The following is a 17,572-nucleotide window of genomic DNA, read 5'->3' as shown; positions in this document are numbered from 1 at the left end:
AGGGGAGGGCACTTGTGAGAACAAGCCGGCTCTCATTGGTCGAAATAATGTGGAACCGATGTATAATATTAACATAAACAACGTCTTTGCCCTCTTTCGTGGAAAATTATCTTATCACCTCAAGTGCTCCACTTGAGAAATAATAATAATAATAATAATAATAATAATAAACTAAATATTAGGCTGGTTTGAAATGCTCTTGGTTGAAAGTCTGGGTTGAGTTGCCAAACCCACCTCTTCTTAGTCATTCTTTCTCACCATTGGCTATTGCGAACTTCAATCAAAAGTATTTCGTCCAATCCCCTCCGTGCTTTCTTTCTTGACACGGAATGCTTTAGAGTGCTTTCCAAACTAATCGCCCTACCTCCCGCAGTTATCAAGGACAGTTTGAGGTACTTTATATATCTTAGCCTATCTTTTTAATATTACTAATGTTGTAGAGTGCTTGAATTATCGAATGGCTTTCATGTCAAAGTTTCTAAGAGTTTTAAAATTGTTTTGTGCTCTCTTTCGTGTTCCTGCAAAATTGCTGCTTGGGTTCACCAAATCAGCCTTGAAATAGCTTACTTAGCACTTCTATTATCCCTCCCTTTCTATACATCCCCATTTTTTTCTAGACTAAAAAAAATCCCGAAGGAAATTGATCAATCAGGTTGGTGGGAGCGATGAAGGTGGTGTCTTTCCTGGTAGCTGTCTATGTGTCAGTGCCGCTCATCATCTACCTGTGCCCTTGGACTCTGGCCTATGCCATCTTTGCTCATCTGCGTAAGTACAATGATACTGTTGACAGCTTCCTGCCTGTTTGCCGAAGTTTGATGAACCACTAGATAGCCACTAGTTAAAGTTTTTCATTTTGCTATTAGATGAAGCTTTTATTCCTATTAACAGAAGTTAGCTTTTAGCCAAAAGAGGAATCTATTAGCCATGAGTAATAGTTACACATTAGTCACAAAAGTTTCTCAAGTCATTGTTGAAGCTAGCTAGACGCCATTTTTTTTTTTTAATTAGCTGTTAGTCATTTGTTGAAGATTCACCCTGGAATGGTTGCCAGACAATCTCCTGAAGCAAACAATCTTTTAGCCACTAGCTACATGTAACTATTAGCCATTAGTTAAAGTTAGCTGTTAGTCCATTGCTAAAACTAAAATGCTAACCTTGTGCACTGTCATCTTCAGTGAGGCTTCCATATTTGGTGGATCTCAAGCATCCCGAATACGTGCTGAACCACACGTACAACTTCTACCTGGAGCCGGAGGAGGGCGTTCGCGTGGGTGTATGGTAGCTACCACTCACTGTCTTGGTCATTACTTAAAAAAAAAAAAAATCTAACAAACTGCTCAGTGTTTTATGAAAGTGTTTGTTTGTGTCTTCCCGAGGCACACGCTCCCTGACAGCCAATGGGACGAGGGAGCAGGGAGGGGCCCCGAGTGGTACCGCAAGGCTCTGGGAGATGGAAGTCCTGTTATCATCTATCTCCATGGCAACGTGGGCACCAGGTGATGGTAGAGACACTTGGGCCCAGCTTAATGGAACCCGGAGGGAATTACACAGGGTTTCTCCACAGTCAAATGAGGGTCAGCCCTAAAATCTTTTTGTTTTTGATTGTTTTCAGGGCCAAAAATCACAGGGTGCAACTGGTGAAGGTTTGTTTAGAAAATGATGGTTCACATTTTTGTATGATTTCTGCTAATTTTTGCATGAAATTTTGCAGATTTTAAGTACCGCAGGGTTCCACGTGCTGTCTTTGGACTACAGAGGTATGCTCAGCTTTAGTTTTATTAAATGGGAACTAAATCCAAAATTTGTGGGGTGGCAAGAATGTGGTGTATGTGCTAACACTAGTCAAAAAAGGGTACTCTGATTAATTTTGCGATTGTGGAATAAGAATTAAATAGAATACAGTTATTCTTTAATCTTAGTGGGGGCGCTGTGTTGGGCAAAATCACCCTCTGCTGCAAACCACAAGCACATTGAATCATAGTCATAATACAGTATAAGAATTGCTAAATTACTATCATGCTAAGAGATTCTATGCTAACATATAGTGAAAGCACCAATGCAAAACCGGAAAAGATTTTACATATTGCCATATAGCTAACAGTTGCTATGCTAACATATAGCATAGTAGCATTCTGAGTAATGAAAGCACCTAGACAAATAAATACAAATTTTACATCTTACAGGTTCTGTATCCGATGAGAACTGCTATAACGCTAACATGAGTATTGCTAAACTGCTAGCATCCTAACCATTGCTATGCTAACCATATAGCAAGATAGGTCTATCCAGGTTGCTAACGAACGCACCTAGAGAAGATCAATAAGGATTTGACATCTTGCCGGGTCTCAGGTACTGTTTCTAATGAGAACTGCTAAAACGCGAAGATGCTAAGAGTTGCTATGCTAGCATTTAGCAAGATAGCAAAGTGAGTAACAAAGACCCAAAACAGATCAATAACAGAATGACATCTTAATTAGTGATTCATTTCCATGACTTCCTATGGTAAACTGATTTTTTTGCGATGTAGGCTTCGGCGACTCGACAGGGCACCCCAGCGAACGTGGCATGACCACAGACGCTCTCCACCTGTACACATGGGTGAAGCGGCACAGCGGGGGGTCTCTGGTGTGTCTGTGGGGGCACTCACTCGGTACCGGGTAAGTTTCTTCTCGCATGTGATGTCATGGAATCAGTGGCTCTAGATGAGGCTTGTTTTTTTTGTTTTTTTCTTGAAGGGTTGCGAGCAATACTGCTGTTAAGGTTCAAGAGCAAGGTGGGTTGTGTGTGATCATCCATCTATCAGACGTCGCCAAAATGCAGGAACGCAGTGGCTAATGGTTTAGCCGGTTTACAGCCAGCAAAGTTTACACTCTCATTTTCTGACTCCGACTTCCCTCAACATACCATGGCCTACTTTTTTAAAGTCACACATTCAGTCACAGCTGGACACAGATACTACAGTACTGTAGAAAATGAGGATGGCAACCCCAAGTGGACAAAAATAATTCCTGCGCCTCACAATTTTGGTATTGCAGTATATGCATGAAGCTTTAAAAACATATATATAAATATATCCAAATAATATAATGTGCATTTTATAATATTTAATCTGCACAGATTTTGTCAATCGAGTCAATTATTTCTTTCCGTAGATTCGGTGTGATTTAACGCAATATCCTGTGGGTCTTGCTCTAAAATGGCTGACAGGTGTGTGAATGAGTTCAATATATTTTTTTCCAATCAGGGTCCACGGTGGACGCCGTAATTCTAGAGGCGCCTTTCACAAGTATCGGAGATGTTGTCGTCATCTTTCCTCTGTCTAAAGTGAGACCAATTTGTTTACAGCTTGTGGTATGTTTGCTTGTGCGTTAACATCAAAACATGTAAACAACGTATCAAAATATGTCCCGCAGCTCTACACGTTCCTTCCGGGCTTTGAACTCTTCCTGTGGAACACTTTGGAGAAGAACAAGCTGCTGTTTGCTAACGAAGACAAGTGAGTTGACTAATTAATTGACTTAATCCAAGCAAAGGAGATTATATTTGCACCAGTGTGCTTTATGATACGTACAGTGAACCTTGGCGATTGGCCTTCCACAAATTTACCTGCGTATTTTTTCTTTAGCATGACTGAGTCCAAAATGTGTATGCCAATAATGTATATTTAAATACCAGAAATAGTTCATTTTAGGTAGTCGCCATCTTAAAGTGTGCACTCAATGGAAAACTCCATTGACGATGACAGGCTAGCAAAAATTAGCATTAGGCATTAATACACACGGACAGGTAATCTAACAATACTCACAGGCATATATTCTTCGCAATCTGTGAAAAACAACTTGTATTAAAGCGAGCCACTTTCTGCTTCACTCTTTTTTTTTATCTTCATGTAAGTGTATCTCCTTGAGCAGAGCCATATAGAGAGAGAGTTTGGCCAACTCGGTTTCAAGCAGGGTAACAAGATGGTGTCCGTTTTGTCATGTGACCAGCAGTTGATCAATCACAATATAGATGCCATCTTGTTACCCTTGAGTGCACTACACTGCCCCTACAAGGCCAAAGCGTGCACAGCATGTATTTATTTTTTTTATACAGTATATTGTTTTCATTGCTATTTTTAAAAATAATTATTTAAATTGAGATTTGGGAAGTAAATAAATGTTTTTTTAATTTTTTTTTATCAATGAATAATCATGTTTTCTTATCGTGATTCCAATATCAGTCAAAATAATGATTATTCTTTACAAAATGCCCAAAAATATTATTTATGCAATAAAAAAAAAGGGGGGGGGGGAAGTGTCCGTTATACACAAATTTGTGAGAATAAAGTACAATTTTAGAAAACACTGCTGCGCCAGATAGAGACGTCCATCTGTTCAGTTTAAAGGTGCTGACCTGTCCCTTACTCATACTGCATGCGGAGGACGACGACATGATTCCGTATCACATGGGCCAGAAGGTAGAACATGCAACCACTGTGACCATTTTATTAAAGTGGAAATGAACAGCCTCCTTACTCTAATCCTTTGCATTTCCCCTCCAGCTGTACCAGATATCGTTGCGCACGCACAATGAGCGGAGCAAAGAAATTCCGTTGGAAATGATTTCCTACCCGGCGAGTCGCGGATTCTCACACAATGACATCTACTTGGATCCCGGCCTGTCCAAGTCAGTGGGGTGAGGATGAGCCTTTTGATGCGGTGTGTCCCCGCGTTAAACGCGATGTATATTATTCATATTTCTTTCATCTGCTTCTTGTCGTCACAGTGATTTTCTGCAGAAGCTGCGAGGGAAAGCGTAACTGTTTACACATCAGAACATGTCAATGGCAATTTTCAAGGCACCACTGTACAGTGTGCAACTGTAGCATCATTTTCATACACCTGAGATTTGAATGTGAACACTGGTATGAAAACACTGAAGAAAAAAGAAGGGAGTTATTTTTGCTTTTTTGTCTTTACTCTCTTCTAGCAGTTAAGATAGAATTCAGGAACTCAGGTTATGTTTTCCTAGCACTGTGTGAATACATTTTGCTGTAACAGACACAAGTATAAGAAAATAAAGTTTTCCCCCTGGTCAAGGTAAAGCGACGTGAAGTTATCACTGATTTTTTTGTTTGTTTGAGGGGGGGGGGCGCATGGAGCTATTAAGTAAACAAAATAAAAACCGAGGCAGCTTTCACACTTTCTTAAGCTCGCGGGCAGTTTTCTCGATGGCCTCTCTGGGCTCGCTAGGCGGGGGGATCTTGAGGTCGGTGGGCTCCACGCCCCACACCTCCGTGGCGTACTCGGCGATGGTTCGGTCGCTGGAGAACTTTCCCGTTGCCGCGATGTTCTTCACCACCATTTTGGTCCACTCTTTTGGATTCTGGAAATAAAACAAGAGTAAGGGATACAAACATTGCAGCCAGGTCTATGTGTGTAGCTTCATTCACTCAGATTAAGTCTCAAGTCCTTACAATATTAGCATAGCATTAGCATTCTGTTCAAATTTAAAATATTTGAAATGAACACCAAAAGATCATGAAGGAAATTAAAAATAGCTGTTTTGTCTTTATTTCATTCACACACAAAAATCAACAATTTTGGTTTGAGTTAATTTGTTTTGTTTTCATAAAATGTAATAACCTTGCTCATATTGCACTTTGGGAACCACCAAGCTAAAGCCTCGATGTTTCGAGTTTGGTTATGATTCGTTCTGTTTTTAAATCATTTTAAATGAGTATAATGACAATCACACAAAACACAGTTTTATCCAGGCCTGCATTTATAGAAGTTAGTTTTGTGATTTACCGAATTTGAATGGATAAATCATGAGTGGCTAGGGAGATAGCTAGCTAGCACAAGGGGCTAAAGCCAAACTGTGGCAGGGTTTTTACTTTCTGGACCTGGATTTGCCATCTCTACTGCATAGGATAATCCAGATTTTGCAAATATCTGTGTCAATTTTGATTGCATAGCCTTTGAAAAAAGACCAAATGAAATTGAACACTTCAAAATGGTTCATTAATGCGGTACCTGATAGAGTTTGCTGACTTTCTCTTGAGATTTCAGATACGCTTCAAAGTCGGCAAATACTTTGAACCTGCAACATAAGGAAATAATTTTTTTTATTTAAATGAAGTCATTATTTAGAAGGGAAAAAAAAGTGTCTATTTTTGGTTTGCAGCCCACCGGTCATATTTGAAGAGCATCTCAGTCAAATCCTTGAATAAATCTGGATTTTTGGGGCTGAAGAAGCCGCTCGTGATCTGGTCCATCACTTGTTTCAGCTCCGGGATCTTCTCGTAGTAAGACATGGCGTCATATCTTAATAAAATGTCAAACAGAAAAGTAAGCCAGACGCCTTGTAAAGCAGAAATATTTTTGCTTTTTTGTTTTTTGTTTAGTTTTTTGGCTACCCAATTTTGTCCATCTCCGCCACGTCTTGCACCGTCATGCCGAAGATGAAGAGGTTGCCCGCGCCGGCCTCCTCGGCCATCTCCACATTGGCGCCGTCCAAGGTGCCGATGGTGAGCGCGCCGTTCAGCATGAACTTCATGTTGCCCGTGCCCGACGCCTCGGTGCCCGCCGTCGAGATCTGCTCCGACAGGTCTGTGGCCGGGATCACTGAACGAAAAAACAAGGGGGGAAAAAAAGTATGTGAGGATTGCAATCTATTACCAACACTTCCTACTATGTTAAGTACTTTAAAAAAAAAAAAAGAAGAAGAAAAAAAAAAGGAACCTTTCTCGGCCAGTGAGACTCTATAATTCTCCAGGAAGATGACTTTGAGCTTGCTTCCTACCACGGGGTCGTTATTGACCACGGCAGCCACAGACGTGATCAGCTTGATGATCTTCTTGGCCATGTGGTACCCCGGGGCGGCCTGCAGGGGGCAACAGCTGCTGACTTAATTCTGTGAGTGTGGGCGTGTGTAATGCTTGCGATATAAACCTTTCCCCCGATGATCACAGTTCGAGGTACAAAAGGCGCAGACGGGTTCTTTTTTATGCCTGCGGGACAACACACAAATGATTATTAGCAGTATTTATGCACCAATATGAGAAAAAGTCAAGTTGACTATGTGAATGGCTGCATAGCTTTTTCCAGAGTTAAAAATACTATCTCTATCTGATACTTTATTTATTAATTTTTTTACTTTTTTGTGCTTTCAGCTACTGAAGAGATGTCTATTAGTTTAGATTTTTATTGATTAAAAAAAATTGGCATTTTAATAAGTATGCTGATGACCGCATAGTTTTTCAAGAGCAGGCATTTGTCTGTGTTACTTTTGATTTTTGGCAAAATTTTGATTGATTGGGAAATTATTATGCTAACAACCACATAGCATTATTCTGGATTTTTTTTGATTTTTTTTAGGAATTTAAATGACTACCTATATAACCACATAGCTTCGTCTGGGTTAGCGTTTTTTTTTTTATGTTCAAAATCTTGAAGGATTAAATTGTCTATGGAAGACCACATAGAGATTATTCGGAGCCAACATTAGCTTAATATTTTTTTAGGTTTATAAAATACTCAAATTCAAATCATGTGTGGATGACCGAATATCTTTATCCAGAGCGGATGTTTTGGGTTTTATTGATATTTGAGTTGTTTTAAATGACTATGCAGATGAACGCATAGCTTTAGCCAAAGCCTGAGTATTGCTAAAATACATGTTTGTATGTCATAATAAAAAATAAGTTATAACAGCTAGTTAGTCAATACATGCACAGAAATAAACAAAAATGAATCTGCACACCCCACTAAGGTTCATTAAGTACATGTTGCATGGTAATAATATAAACAAAGTGAAAGTGTGTGTGATTTTAGTCCCGCCCACAGACCAGTGGAAAATTCCCTCTGCACATCAACAAGCATGTTTGTTTGGACTTGCAGGAATGTGTCGGCCTAGCGTTTTCCCTGAGGGAGGTAACAACAACACCCCCAACCGGTGAGTTGTGTACGTACGGTTGTACATTGTGACGATGTGCAGGCAGTTGAGCAGCTGCCGCTTGTACTCGTGGATCCTCTTCACGTGCACGTCGAACATGGACGCCGCATTGATCCTCACCAGGTATTCCTTCTCCAGGTACTGCGCGAATTTCACCTTGTTGTCCTGAGTCACGCATGCACGCGCACAAACACACTTGTGTTAGTTGTACAATGTGTGTGTCGCAACAACGCACATTAATTACTACAGGCCGTGATGAAAAAACACACAACGGTGTGCCAGGAGTTCCACAATTTGCGTCTGAGCTTGCAGAATATGCACACACCTGGCTAACCTAATACCCGTTAATTCGCGAGCTAGCTGGTTAGCTCGCCGGCTAATGGCCGCTAATTCGCGAGCTAACCGTTAGCTTGCCGGCTAATAGCCGCTAATTCAAGAGCTAACCGTTAGCTCGCCGGCTAATAGCCGCTAATTCGCGAGCTAACCGTTAGCTCGCGGGCTAATAGCCGCTAATTCAAGAGCTAACCGCTAGCTCGTGGGCTAATCATTCATCCGCACGCTAATTCCCAAATAGCTGCCAATTCGCGAGCTAATTGTTAGTTCATGGGCTAACTGTTCACCCACACGCTAACCCTGGGAGAACGGCCATCAAAACAAATAAAGAGGCCGATGCAGATATTCATAAAATGCTGAATATCGGCGCCGATAATCTGTCGGGCCGATTATCGGTCTATCCCTAATAGATACAAGTACCTGTTTCACTTTGGAAACATCCCGGATGAAAGCGGCGTTGTCCACGAAGTCGTTAAGATTCCGCAGTTGGCTGAGGTCCTTAATGTAGTCCTCGCCAATCACCTGAACGAGAAAACAGATGAACAGATATTGTTTACGGAAAAAATAAAGAGACACATTTAAATAAATAAATAAACCTCAGCGATGAGTTCAGCCAGTCCGGGGTTGCACAGCAGCAGCCAGCGTCTGGGAGTGATGCCATTGGTCTTGTTCTGGAATTTTTTTGGCTCCAGTTCACTGAAGTCTCGGAATCTAACAGGAGAAACACAACGTCATAGAGCGGGATAATTTGACCCATAGTTGGGTTATTTTTGACCAAATTGTTTTTAGAGTGTATGTAGTTTATATACATTGCTGTTATGTACAAAAGCACAATATTGTGCTTTATTTTTTTTGTATGAGCTATTTTTTTTTTTTTTTTACAATATTGTGACCTTTCTTTAATATCAGCAACATATCGTGAGCTTCAGGTCATGATTGGATATCGTTACATCCCTCGCAACTAGTCTGCGTGTTTGTAACAGGAGATGTGCAAATATTGCGATACAGCATGAAGACACTTTTTTTTTTTTGAGGAAGCAGCAAAGCAATCCAGTAGGTGCACAAATAGCAATCAAAAAAATTTGTGACATCAAATGTGCATCCTAGAAATAATAAATGTACAAAAATATAAATTAATAAATGAAAATTAAAGATGATACATATGATCTAACCAAAATAAATACAGTATATCATCATAAAAGAAAATATTTGACGATAAATACAAATATAAATGAAAAAGCATGAATTGCTAGAAAAAAACAACAAATTATTTACAAAATACGACAAAAATCATTTGCCATTGAGGCCTTAAAACTCACACTTGGGTCTTGATGATGTTGGAGTGTATGCGAGCGACGCCGTTGACGGTGTGCGAGCCCACGATGCACAGGTGCGCCATGTTCACCCGTTTGCCTCCCTCCTCCTCGATCAGCGACATCTTCCGCATCTTGTCCACATTGTTGGGGAAGAGCGACGCGATCCTCTGCGTGCGTGAGAACAAAATAAACCAAAAAAAAAAGTCCTCCTTGCATCTAAATTTCATTTCCTTTTGGCTTGACCCGAGCGCCACGGCTTGACGACATTTTTGGGAACCTGTTCAAGCAGTTTTTGTTTTAAGAGGGGACTAACCGACCAAATCAAACATCAGGACAGTTTTGGCACATGTACTTAGAATGCGTGTATAGCGTGTGTGTTTGTTGTCAAGCAAGAAGAATTTGAGTTTTGGCAGTTATTTTGAAATTGTGAAAAAAAAAAAAGGGGGAAGTTGGAAGTAATTACAAGAAAAATCTGCATTTTTTTCTCTTTCTATTAATGATAATTTTGTTTCTATATTTGCCATCTCATATTTGTGCTTGCTTTTTTGTTTGCATTATTTTCTGATTTTGGTGGAATATTTTCATATTTTTTTCTAATAATTGGGGTGTATCAAAGATTTATACTTTTTTTCCCCCAAAGTATTTTTTTTTCCTAATATTTGTTTATTTTTCAGCCAATATGTTTTTTTTTTATTTACTTTTTGTATTATTTTCTAATATTTGTTGTAATGTTTTACTATTTTAGTATTAGAGGGTTTTTCATATGCTTGTGTATATTATCAAATATTTTGTTAATTTTTGTTTTATTTTTCATCAAACAATACTCAAGTGTTTTTTCTCCCAGATATTTTTACTTTTCCGAGTTATTATTTCATGTGTGTTTAATCAAATACTTTTTGCATCACAAGTTTTTTTTAATTATTATTTTGTATTTGTTGTTTCAAATATTTTTGCTTTAATTCATCATGTAATGTTTTTTTTTTTTACTTTAAAAAAAAAATTAAGTTGTGTATTGTGCATCCAGTATTTCTTTGTCTAAATTTTTTAAATTGTTTTCTAATATATTCTTTTTTCCATGAATGTCGTCAGGGAATACATTAGTCGTATCTTAAGGCATCAGTGTAATTTTTGTGTATTTTTGCATAATATTTTTGTTGATGCTAGCTAGTATTTTGGTGTCTCGTCTTATACTTTTTTTTATAGCATGTGTGGTGCTCACATCCAGGTGGATCTGGTTGATCTGGTAGATGATTTGCAGGTGTCGCGGCAGGAGGGTCTCCATCAGTTCCACGGGCCAGCGCTCCAGAGCCTCGGGGAGAACCGTGTGATTGGTGTAGGCGAAGGTGCGCTTCGTCAGGTCCCAGGCCTGTTGGGGACGGTGATGACGTTGTCTTGCACCAAACAAGCCCATCCCACCCAGAACGCCCCACGAGACTCACCACGTCCCAGTCCAGCTTCTCGATGTCCACGAAGATCCTCATCAGCTCGGGGATGGCCATGGCTGGGTGGGTGTCGTTAAGCTGGATGGCAACCTGCAATCACGACATCCACTTTCCATACAAGAAATCTTCCAACAAACTGCGAGCAACTACTCTGTCTTTTTCCAATAGCTGTATTTGTTTTTCATATTTTTATCTATAATAATGTCCCCCAGTATCTTTTAGATTATTTTATCAGTCTTGTAAAATATTTATGTATTGCTGTTCATCTAATATTTTTATTGTAGTCTTGTATATTTTTCTAATTTCTGTGTTTTCTAATACAGTATTTGTGTACTTTTTCTTCATGTTTTACCCTACTGTCTTTTTTATTTTTATGTACGTTTAAATTTTCTCTATATTTTGCATTTGAATAAATAGTCCTCAGAATTGTTTTTATTTTTACCCATTTGTAAAAACCTTTCTCCGGTGTTTTTTATTTTAGCAGGAATAATTTTGTATTTCCAATATTTTTATTATTTGATATTTTTTATTATTATTTCCAATATCTGTATTTCCTTTTCATGTTGTCTTATTATTTTTTTATATTCTGAAATATTTGATGTCATTATATGTATTTAATCATCCAATATATATATATTTTTTTCTGCTTTTTATTTAATGTTTGGATTTTTTTTGGTAACATTTGTTTTTCTATTTTGCATTTGTTTTATATCTGCATATTTTTAAGTATTTGTGTATTTGTTTCACTTATTTTTATATTTCCTTCCTAATTTTTGCTTTTATAAAATGTTTAGTTTTGTAATATATCTTTATTTTTATTTTTTCATTCTCTGGTACTTTTTCATATTTTTGTAATATTTTTCTTAAACATTTGCATCTTTTTCTTTATGTGTGTATCTTATTCTCATAATTGTGTGTTTTTTCCTAATATTTTTATATTTTCTTCTCATATTTGTTTATTTTTCATCTAATAGTTTAGCATTTTTTATACGTTTTTTTTCTTCATTTCTCCCTACTTTTTAGCATTTCTGTTTACTTTTTTTTAAATTTCCCCCTTTTTTTCACTACCTTAAACATTTGGAAAAGAATGCCCTATTGTAACCCCGTGTGTTCAGGTCAGGGGGGGTGGGGGCACATGCCAACTCGTTTACCATTCATTTCTACTTGGAAGTTGGAGACTTGATCCAAGGGGTTATCATAAAGTCACTTCCTGTTTGAGGTTCTCACTTTTTCTGGGAAACCGTTGAAGGACGTGCGTCCTGGCGTCCCTTTCTTGGTGGTCTTGAAGCGTCGGATGATGTCCTGCAGGGTGGCGGCCACCACAAAGTACTCCTGCTTCAGGCGCAGCTCTTTGCCCTCGAAAAACTGAACCAACCCCGCCGACACACACAGAAATCACATTTCATTTTCTTTTTCTAGGGATAGTGGCGCTTCAATGCTCACGTTGTCGTTGGGGTAGAGCACTCGGGAAATGTTCTCGGCCAGATTGCGGTCCAGGACGGCCTGGACGTAATCGCCCACGTTAACTGTGTAGACACGCGAAAAGACACTTTTTTTATGCAACGCGTCCTCTTTCCCCACCAAGAAACAGGAAACGGTCTTGCAAAAGTAACGGGACGCTCACAGTCTCCCAGGTTGAAGTCGTTGGGCGCGCGAGCGGACCACAAACGCATCGTGTTGACCGTGTTGTTCATGTAGCCCGGGATGGGCGTGTCGTATGGCATTGCCAACACCACCTGGATGGGCCAAACACGTGCACAGGATAAAGTTGCAGGGTATTTGCATATACCTCTGTAATTATCTGTAGGTATTTTTTTTTGCACTACCTAGACTATTATTACTGCAAAAAAATGACAAAAAACGGATTATAGTAAAACCATAACAATGTCAACTCTCCCATAGACACACAGTGGTTGGATTTGATTCATAAGTAATATACCTGCGTGTCGACCCACTTGCTACCATCCTGAGTCTCTTCCACGCGCCCGTAGAAGTGAACGGGCAGCATGTACTCGGGCCGGGACTTCTCCCACGGGTTGCCGTGACGCAGCCAATCGTCTGCTTCCTCCACCTGCAGGAGTAATGAAGAGGAAGATGTCATACGCTGCAAAAAAAAAAATTGGTCTTTTTCGGTAATATTTTTGTGTATTTTTTCCAAATATTTTAACTTATTTCTCTAATATTTTGTCCTAATATTTCATCGCAGATTATTTTTTCCCTATTATTTTTGTATTTTATTTGTGTGTGTGCAAGTTTGCATTATCTTCTAATATCTTTGTGGTTATATTTTTATATTTCTCCTAAAAATAAAAAACAACTAAATAATTTTGGATGCTTCCCCCAAATTTGTGGTTATTTTTTCCCCCCACCCATTTTTCTGCAAATATCTTGAAAATTATTACTTTGCCTCTCTTGAAATCATTTTTGGTGCAAAAGTGCATGTTTGCACTGGAGGCCTTAACTGCAAACAAGCAGGAATCCAAAAGGGCAACAAAAAAAAAAAAGACAACTTTCTGTCTGCATACTTTGAACAGCCACGCTACTGGTAATGATTAGCTCGCGCTGCATAGCGACCTACTCTACTTTGGCCCCGTGCCTGATTTCGTAATAATAATAATGATAAAAAATAAAAGAAACTGATGAGAGCTGCACTATGAACAGACCTGCCAGCCGTCTCTAATTTTCTGGTTAAAGATTCCGTATTCGTAGCGGATGCCATAACCGTACGCCGCCAGTCCAAGGGTGGCCATCGAGTCCAGGAAGCAGGCTGTGGGCAAACAAATGACATATTTAGACCATCCATTATTGATGCTGGTTTGCTCCTTTTGGAAGAAGTGTTGTAAATGAAAGAACAACAAAATTCAAAGAAAAAGCCAAACACTGGTTTTAACGCTTTGATGCAAACTCTCAATTACGTACCATGTTTCAACATTTATTTCAACATCACATCTATAGCGGCATGTACTGTATCGATATCGCCATATTGATATCATGACGTATCATATAGACCAATGTGATAGCCCATGCCTTTGGCCATTACATTATGTGTTAGCATTAGCATCAAACTAGCGGACTAAAAGCTTAGCTATGTCGTTGTTTTCAATACACAGCACGCAATTGTATTTCTTTTATGTATCATTTCACAGTAAGTTCAAATAAGAGAGGCAAAAAATAGCCAATTTTTTAAAATATATATATATATATATTTATTAAATCCAGCTAACAAACTGCCGCTAGTTGTGAAGCTAATTGGCCACCATACTAGCCCTTGTATCTCATGTTTGCACTCTCAAGTCAAAACAGAAAGAAACATTTGACGGCTCTTATCTCGAGGCACTGCGGTACTTCATCTATTTGCAACACGCCTGGCTCATGTTCACACACTCTCCGCCCTTGTAAAGCTTCCTGACACCGGGCGTCCAGCCAAATATTTCCTATTGTCTTTTTGCAACGCGCTCAACCTTCTTCTACCTGCAAGTCTGCCCAGGCCTCCGTTGCCCAGACCCGCATCCTCCTCCACCTCCTCCAGCTCCTCCATGTCCAGGCCCAGCTACACAACAACAACAACAACACAACATGCTAACAAACGCATGCTACGCTGGTATGCAAATGAGCCGGTCCGACCTGGTAGATAGCTTCGTCGCAGGCGTTTTGCAGGCCCAGGTTGATCATGGTGTTCTGCAGTGTGCGGCCCATGTAGAACTCCAGGGACAGGTAGTAGACTCTCTACACTCAGTCACACAAAACAAAATTCTAAATTCAAGGTGCAAGCGCAGACACGATGGCAATAAAAGCACAACTTGGGATTTCAAACGGGGAATACATTGATATTGCGATGCATACTGTAGCATGGTTATATCAATTTGTAAAAAAAAATAAAATCATCAAAACAGCCTATTTTCACATTTTTGTCTGAATATTTATGTATCTCTTATTGGTGAAAGGATTTGGCCCGCAAGTACTGAAAATCTGCCAAAATTTGCCATCTGAACTCATTCACTGCCATTGACGGCTATAGGGGGGAATGAGTTCATTGCATTGTAAAAAAAATTTTTACCCATAAAAATTTGTCAAAAAATGAGGGTACATTTCCACACAAAATGGGAGTTAGTTCAAGAAAAATAAAAAGGAAAAAAAATGAAGAAAATTTTGCACCAATGTTCATCCAAATGCTTTTGTTAATTAATTATAATAAATAAATGTCAATTAAAAATAAATAAAAATGTTCACTACTTTACCTTACTAACTCATTCACTGCCATTGACAGCTATAGACGTCAAAAATTAATTTGAATGATTTATTTTAGTTTTACATTTGTGCTCACTTTTGTTAACAAAAGTATGCAAACCTATAAAAAAAAATTGTATTAGAACAGATATAAAAATTGGGGAAACCACGTAGCTTCAAAGACAGAAGCCGCAAAATATCAGCTTGTGGGCTACAAATGGTCCCTTTGAAATCCCTAATATAAATGATAAATAATATAGTTTAAAATGAAAATAATGATTTGATTTTAATAATTTTAATAATAAATTGGTGTTAAATGATTGATCACAAGTAAAAATAAACAGTTTTACATCTAAAATAAAACACTTTGTATTTATTTTATCGAACATTTGGTGAATTATTAATAATTACATTTACTATAATGACAATAAGATTTAATTTTTAAAATAAAGTATTTACATATTTTATGTCTACATGTAATTGATTTTTTTGTGGCTTTGAAGAAGCACAGTTTGGCCACCCCTGCAATGAGAGTGTGCAGGTGTACCTAATGAAGTGACCAGAGAGTTTTTTGTTTTTGTTTTTGTGTTACCGATCCAACTTTATTTGCTCGCACCTTGGGGTCTGCTTCGTAGTAGAACTGCTGCGTCCGGATCCAGCGGCCCACCAGGTGGTCGCGGACGGTGTGCGCCAGGGCGAAGTAGTAGTCCCTCGGCGTGGCGATGTTCCGGTCCTTGACCAGCGTGAAGTGCAGATGGCGGTTGAAGCCCTTCTTCAGCTCGGCCACGTTCTCCACGCCCACGATACCGCGGATGCTGATCTGCTTGCGCTTCTCCTGGTCGGTCAGCGGGGTGGCCATCGCGTCGTCTGGTTTCTGTCCGCTTCGAGCGCGTCTGAGTCCGTGTAGCTGCTGTTCTGTCACTCGGTGGCTGCTCCGAGAGTGAGTGGAGCGCCGAAGGTGAGGAAGTCAGCTGTCATTGGTAGGCGGGGCGTGTCTCGTTGAGGAAGTACATAGCGTCGTTTCTTTCAAGTTGTGTCGCTCTTGACTTTAAGCCAATCAGCTTTCAACGAGTCAACTTTCGACCAATCAGCTCTCTACATTCCCTTCTTTCTTTTGATGCCCATATTAAAAAGACACGCAATACAACGTTGAAATATATATTTCAAATTAGCGTATTAATGACATTTATTAATTGATTAGCCACATTATCACTTTTCTTTTGTTTCCCTCAGCTCTTCTACAACCATGCAAACTCTTCCCTTTCTCTATTTTGTTGCCCACATTAACATCCAATAAAATAATTATGAATTACTTAATTTTAAAAATATGACATTTATCAAATTATTAGTCATGTTATGATTATTTAAATGTGAGGTTACTTTCATTTATTTTTGTTGTCTCCGTCACATCTCATCCCATCAGATATCAGCCAGTACACTTTTGGACCAATCGCCTTCCAGTAAGTTTATATTCAGCCAATCAGCTTTCAGCGAATCAACTTTCGACCAATCAGCTCTCTACATTCCCTTCTTTTTTTTGATGCCCATAATAAAAAGACACGCAATACAACGTTGAAATATATATTTCAAATTAGCGTATTAATGACATTTATTAAATGATTAGCCACATTATCACTTTTAAATGTGACGATTCCTTCATCTTTTGTTTCCCTCAGCTCTTCTACAACCATGCCAACTCTTCCCTTTCTCTATTTTGTTGCCCACATTAACATCCAATAAAATAATTATGAATTACTTAATTTTAAAAATATGACATTTATCAAATTATTAGTCATGTTATGATTATTTAAATGTGAGGTTACTTTCATTTATTTTTGTTGTCTCCGTCACATCTCATCCCATCAGATATCAGCACACTTTTGGACCAATCGCCTTCCAGTAAGTTTATATTCAGCCAATCAGCTTTCAGCGAATCAACTTTTGACCAATCAATCAACAAGATAACTTTCGGCCAATCAACTATTAGCAAAAATATGAACACAATTAAACATCTAATTGACATATGAATAAATTTTTACAAAAGTTAATTTAAAAAAAACACAGACACAGGATAATGTTTAGGTTTCAGTAAGTCAACTTTCAGTCAATCAGATCTCTGCATTCCTTTCCCGTCTCCCAACAGTAAAGACACTAACATAAATATAAATGAACTAAAAAAATTAATATATTCGAAATTATTAATTACGTGCACATTTGAAGATGACATTGCTTTCATCTTTAGCCTCATTTGCCTCTCAGCCATTTAATTCAAGTCACCTGTTTTGACCATTCCACTTTCAGCAACTCAGCTTTTGA

General features: G+C 38.7%; 2 protein-coding genes across 2 annotated transcripts; one reads left to right on the top strand and one right to left on the bottom strand.

Moving 5' to 3' along the window:
• The first annotated feature begins 306 nt into the window (after window positions 1–306).
• Window positions 307–5,100, top strand: LOC147162489 (lysophosphatidylserine lipase ABHD12-like). Its single transcript, XM_086095671.1, has 13 exons — window positions 307–392; window positions 618–765; window positions 1,176–1,278; window positions 1,377–1,496; window positions 1,613–1,643; window positions 1,712–1,757; window positions 2,528–2,657; window positions 2,736–2,773; window positions 3,245–3,324; window positions 3,414–3,496; window positions 4,381–4,459; window positions 4,544–4,677; window positions 4,768–5,100. Exons 2-13 carry the CDS (start codon window positions 666–668, stop codon window positions 4,799–4,801), a joined length of 978 nt encoding a protein of 325 aa, XP_085951797.1. The 5' UTR covers window positions 307–392; window positions 618–665; the 3' UTR covers window positions 4,802–5,100.
• pygl (phosphorylase, glycogen, liver) lies at window positions 4,938–16,241 on the bottom strand. The gene is made up of 20 exons (XM_086095670.1): window positions 15,873–16,241; window positions 14,654–14,755; window positions 14,501–14,579; window positions 13,693–13,796; window positions 12,969–13,100; window positions 12,654–12,765; window positions 12,473–12,555; window positions 12,257–12,394; window positions 11,027–11,119; window positions 10,807–10,953; window positions 9,591–9,754; window positions 8,868–8,982; window positions 8,692–8,793; window positions 7,956–8,103; window positions 6,936–6,994; window positions 6,726–6,867; window positions 6,401–6,608; window positions 6,174–6,308; window positions 6,018–6,084; window positions 4,938–5,367 (listed from the first exon to the last, which is right to left on the bottom strand). The coding sequence occupies exons 1-20, from the start codon at window positions 16,113–16,115 to the stop codon at window positions 5,179–5,181; spliced, it is 2,562 nt and encodes an 853-aa protein (XP_085951796.1). The 5' UTR covers window positions 16,116–16,241; the 3' UTR covers window positions 4,938–5,178.
• Between the last annotated feature and the right edge of the window lie 1,331 nt (window positions 16,242–17,572).

This window comes from Leptonotus elevatus, chromosome 14 (genome assembly GCF_054856555.1).
Source record: "Leptonotus elevatus isolate MCC_2025b chromosome 14, RoL_Lele_1.0, whole genome shotgun sequence".
NCBI lineage: Eukaryota > Metazoa > Chordata > Actinopteri > Syngnathiformes > Syngnathidae > Leptonotus > Leptonotus elevatus.
The sequence above is the reverse complement of the archived record's forward strand: the minus strand, read 5'-3'. Positions and strand labels throughout refer to the sequence as shown.

Coding starts and splice junctions, on each gene's coding strand:
- LOC147162489 (XM_086095671.1), top strand. CDS start 666: ATGAAGGTGGTGTCTTTCCTGGTAGCTGTCTATGTGTCAGTGCCGCTC. Junction 1,497..1,612: donor CATGGCAACGTGGGCACCAG/GTGATGGTAGAG, acceptor GATTGTTTTCAG/GGCCAAAAATCACAGGGTGC. Junction 1,758..2,527: donor GCTGTCTTTGGACTACAGAG/GTATGCTCAGCT, acceptor TTTGCGATGTAG/GCTTCGGCGACTCGACAGGG.
- pygl (XM_086095670.1), bottom strand. CDS start 16,115: ATGGCCACCCCGCTGACCGACCAGGAGAAGCGCAAGCAGATCAGCATC. Junction 8,104..8,691: donor ATGTTTCCAAAGTGAAACAG/GTACTTGTATCT, acceptor TGCGTGACTCAG/GACAACAAGGTGAAATTCGC. Junction 6,609..6,725: donor AGTCTCACTGGCCGAGAAAG/GTTCCTTTTTTT, acceptor TTTTTCGTTCAG/TGATCCCGGCCACAGACCTG.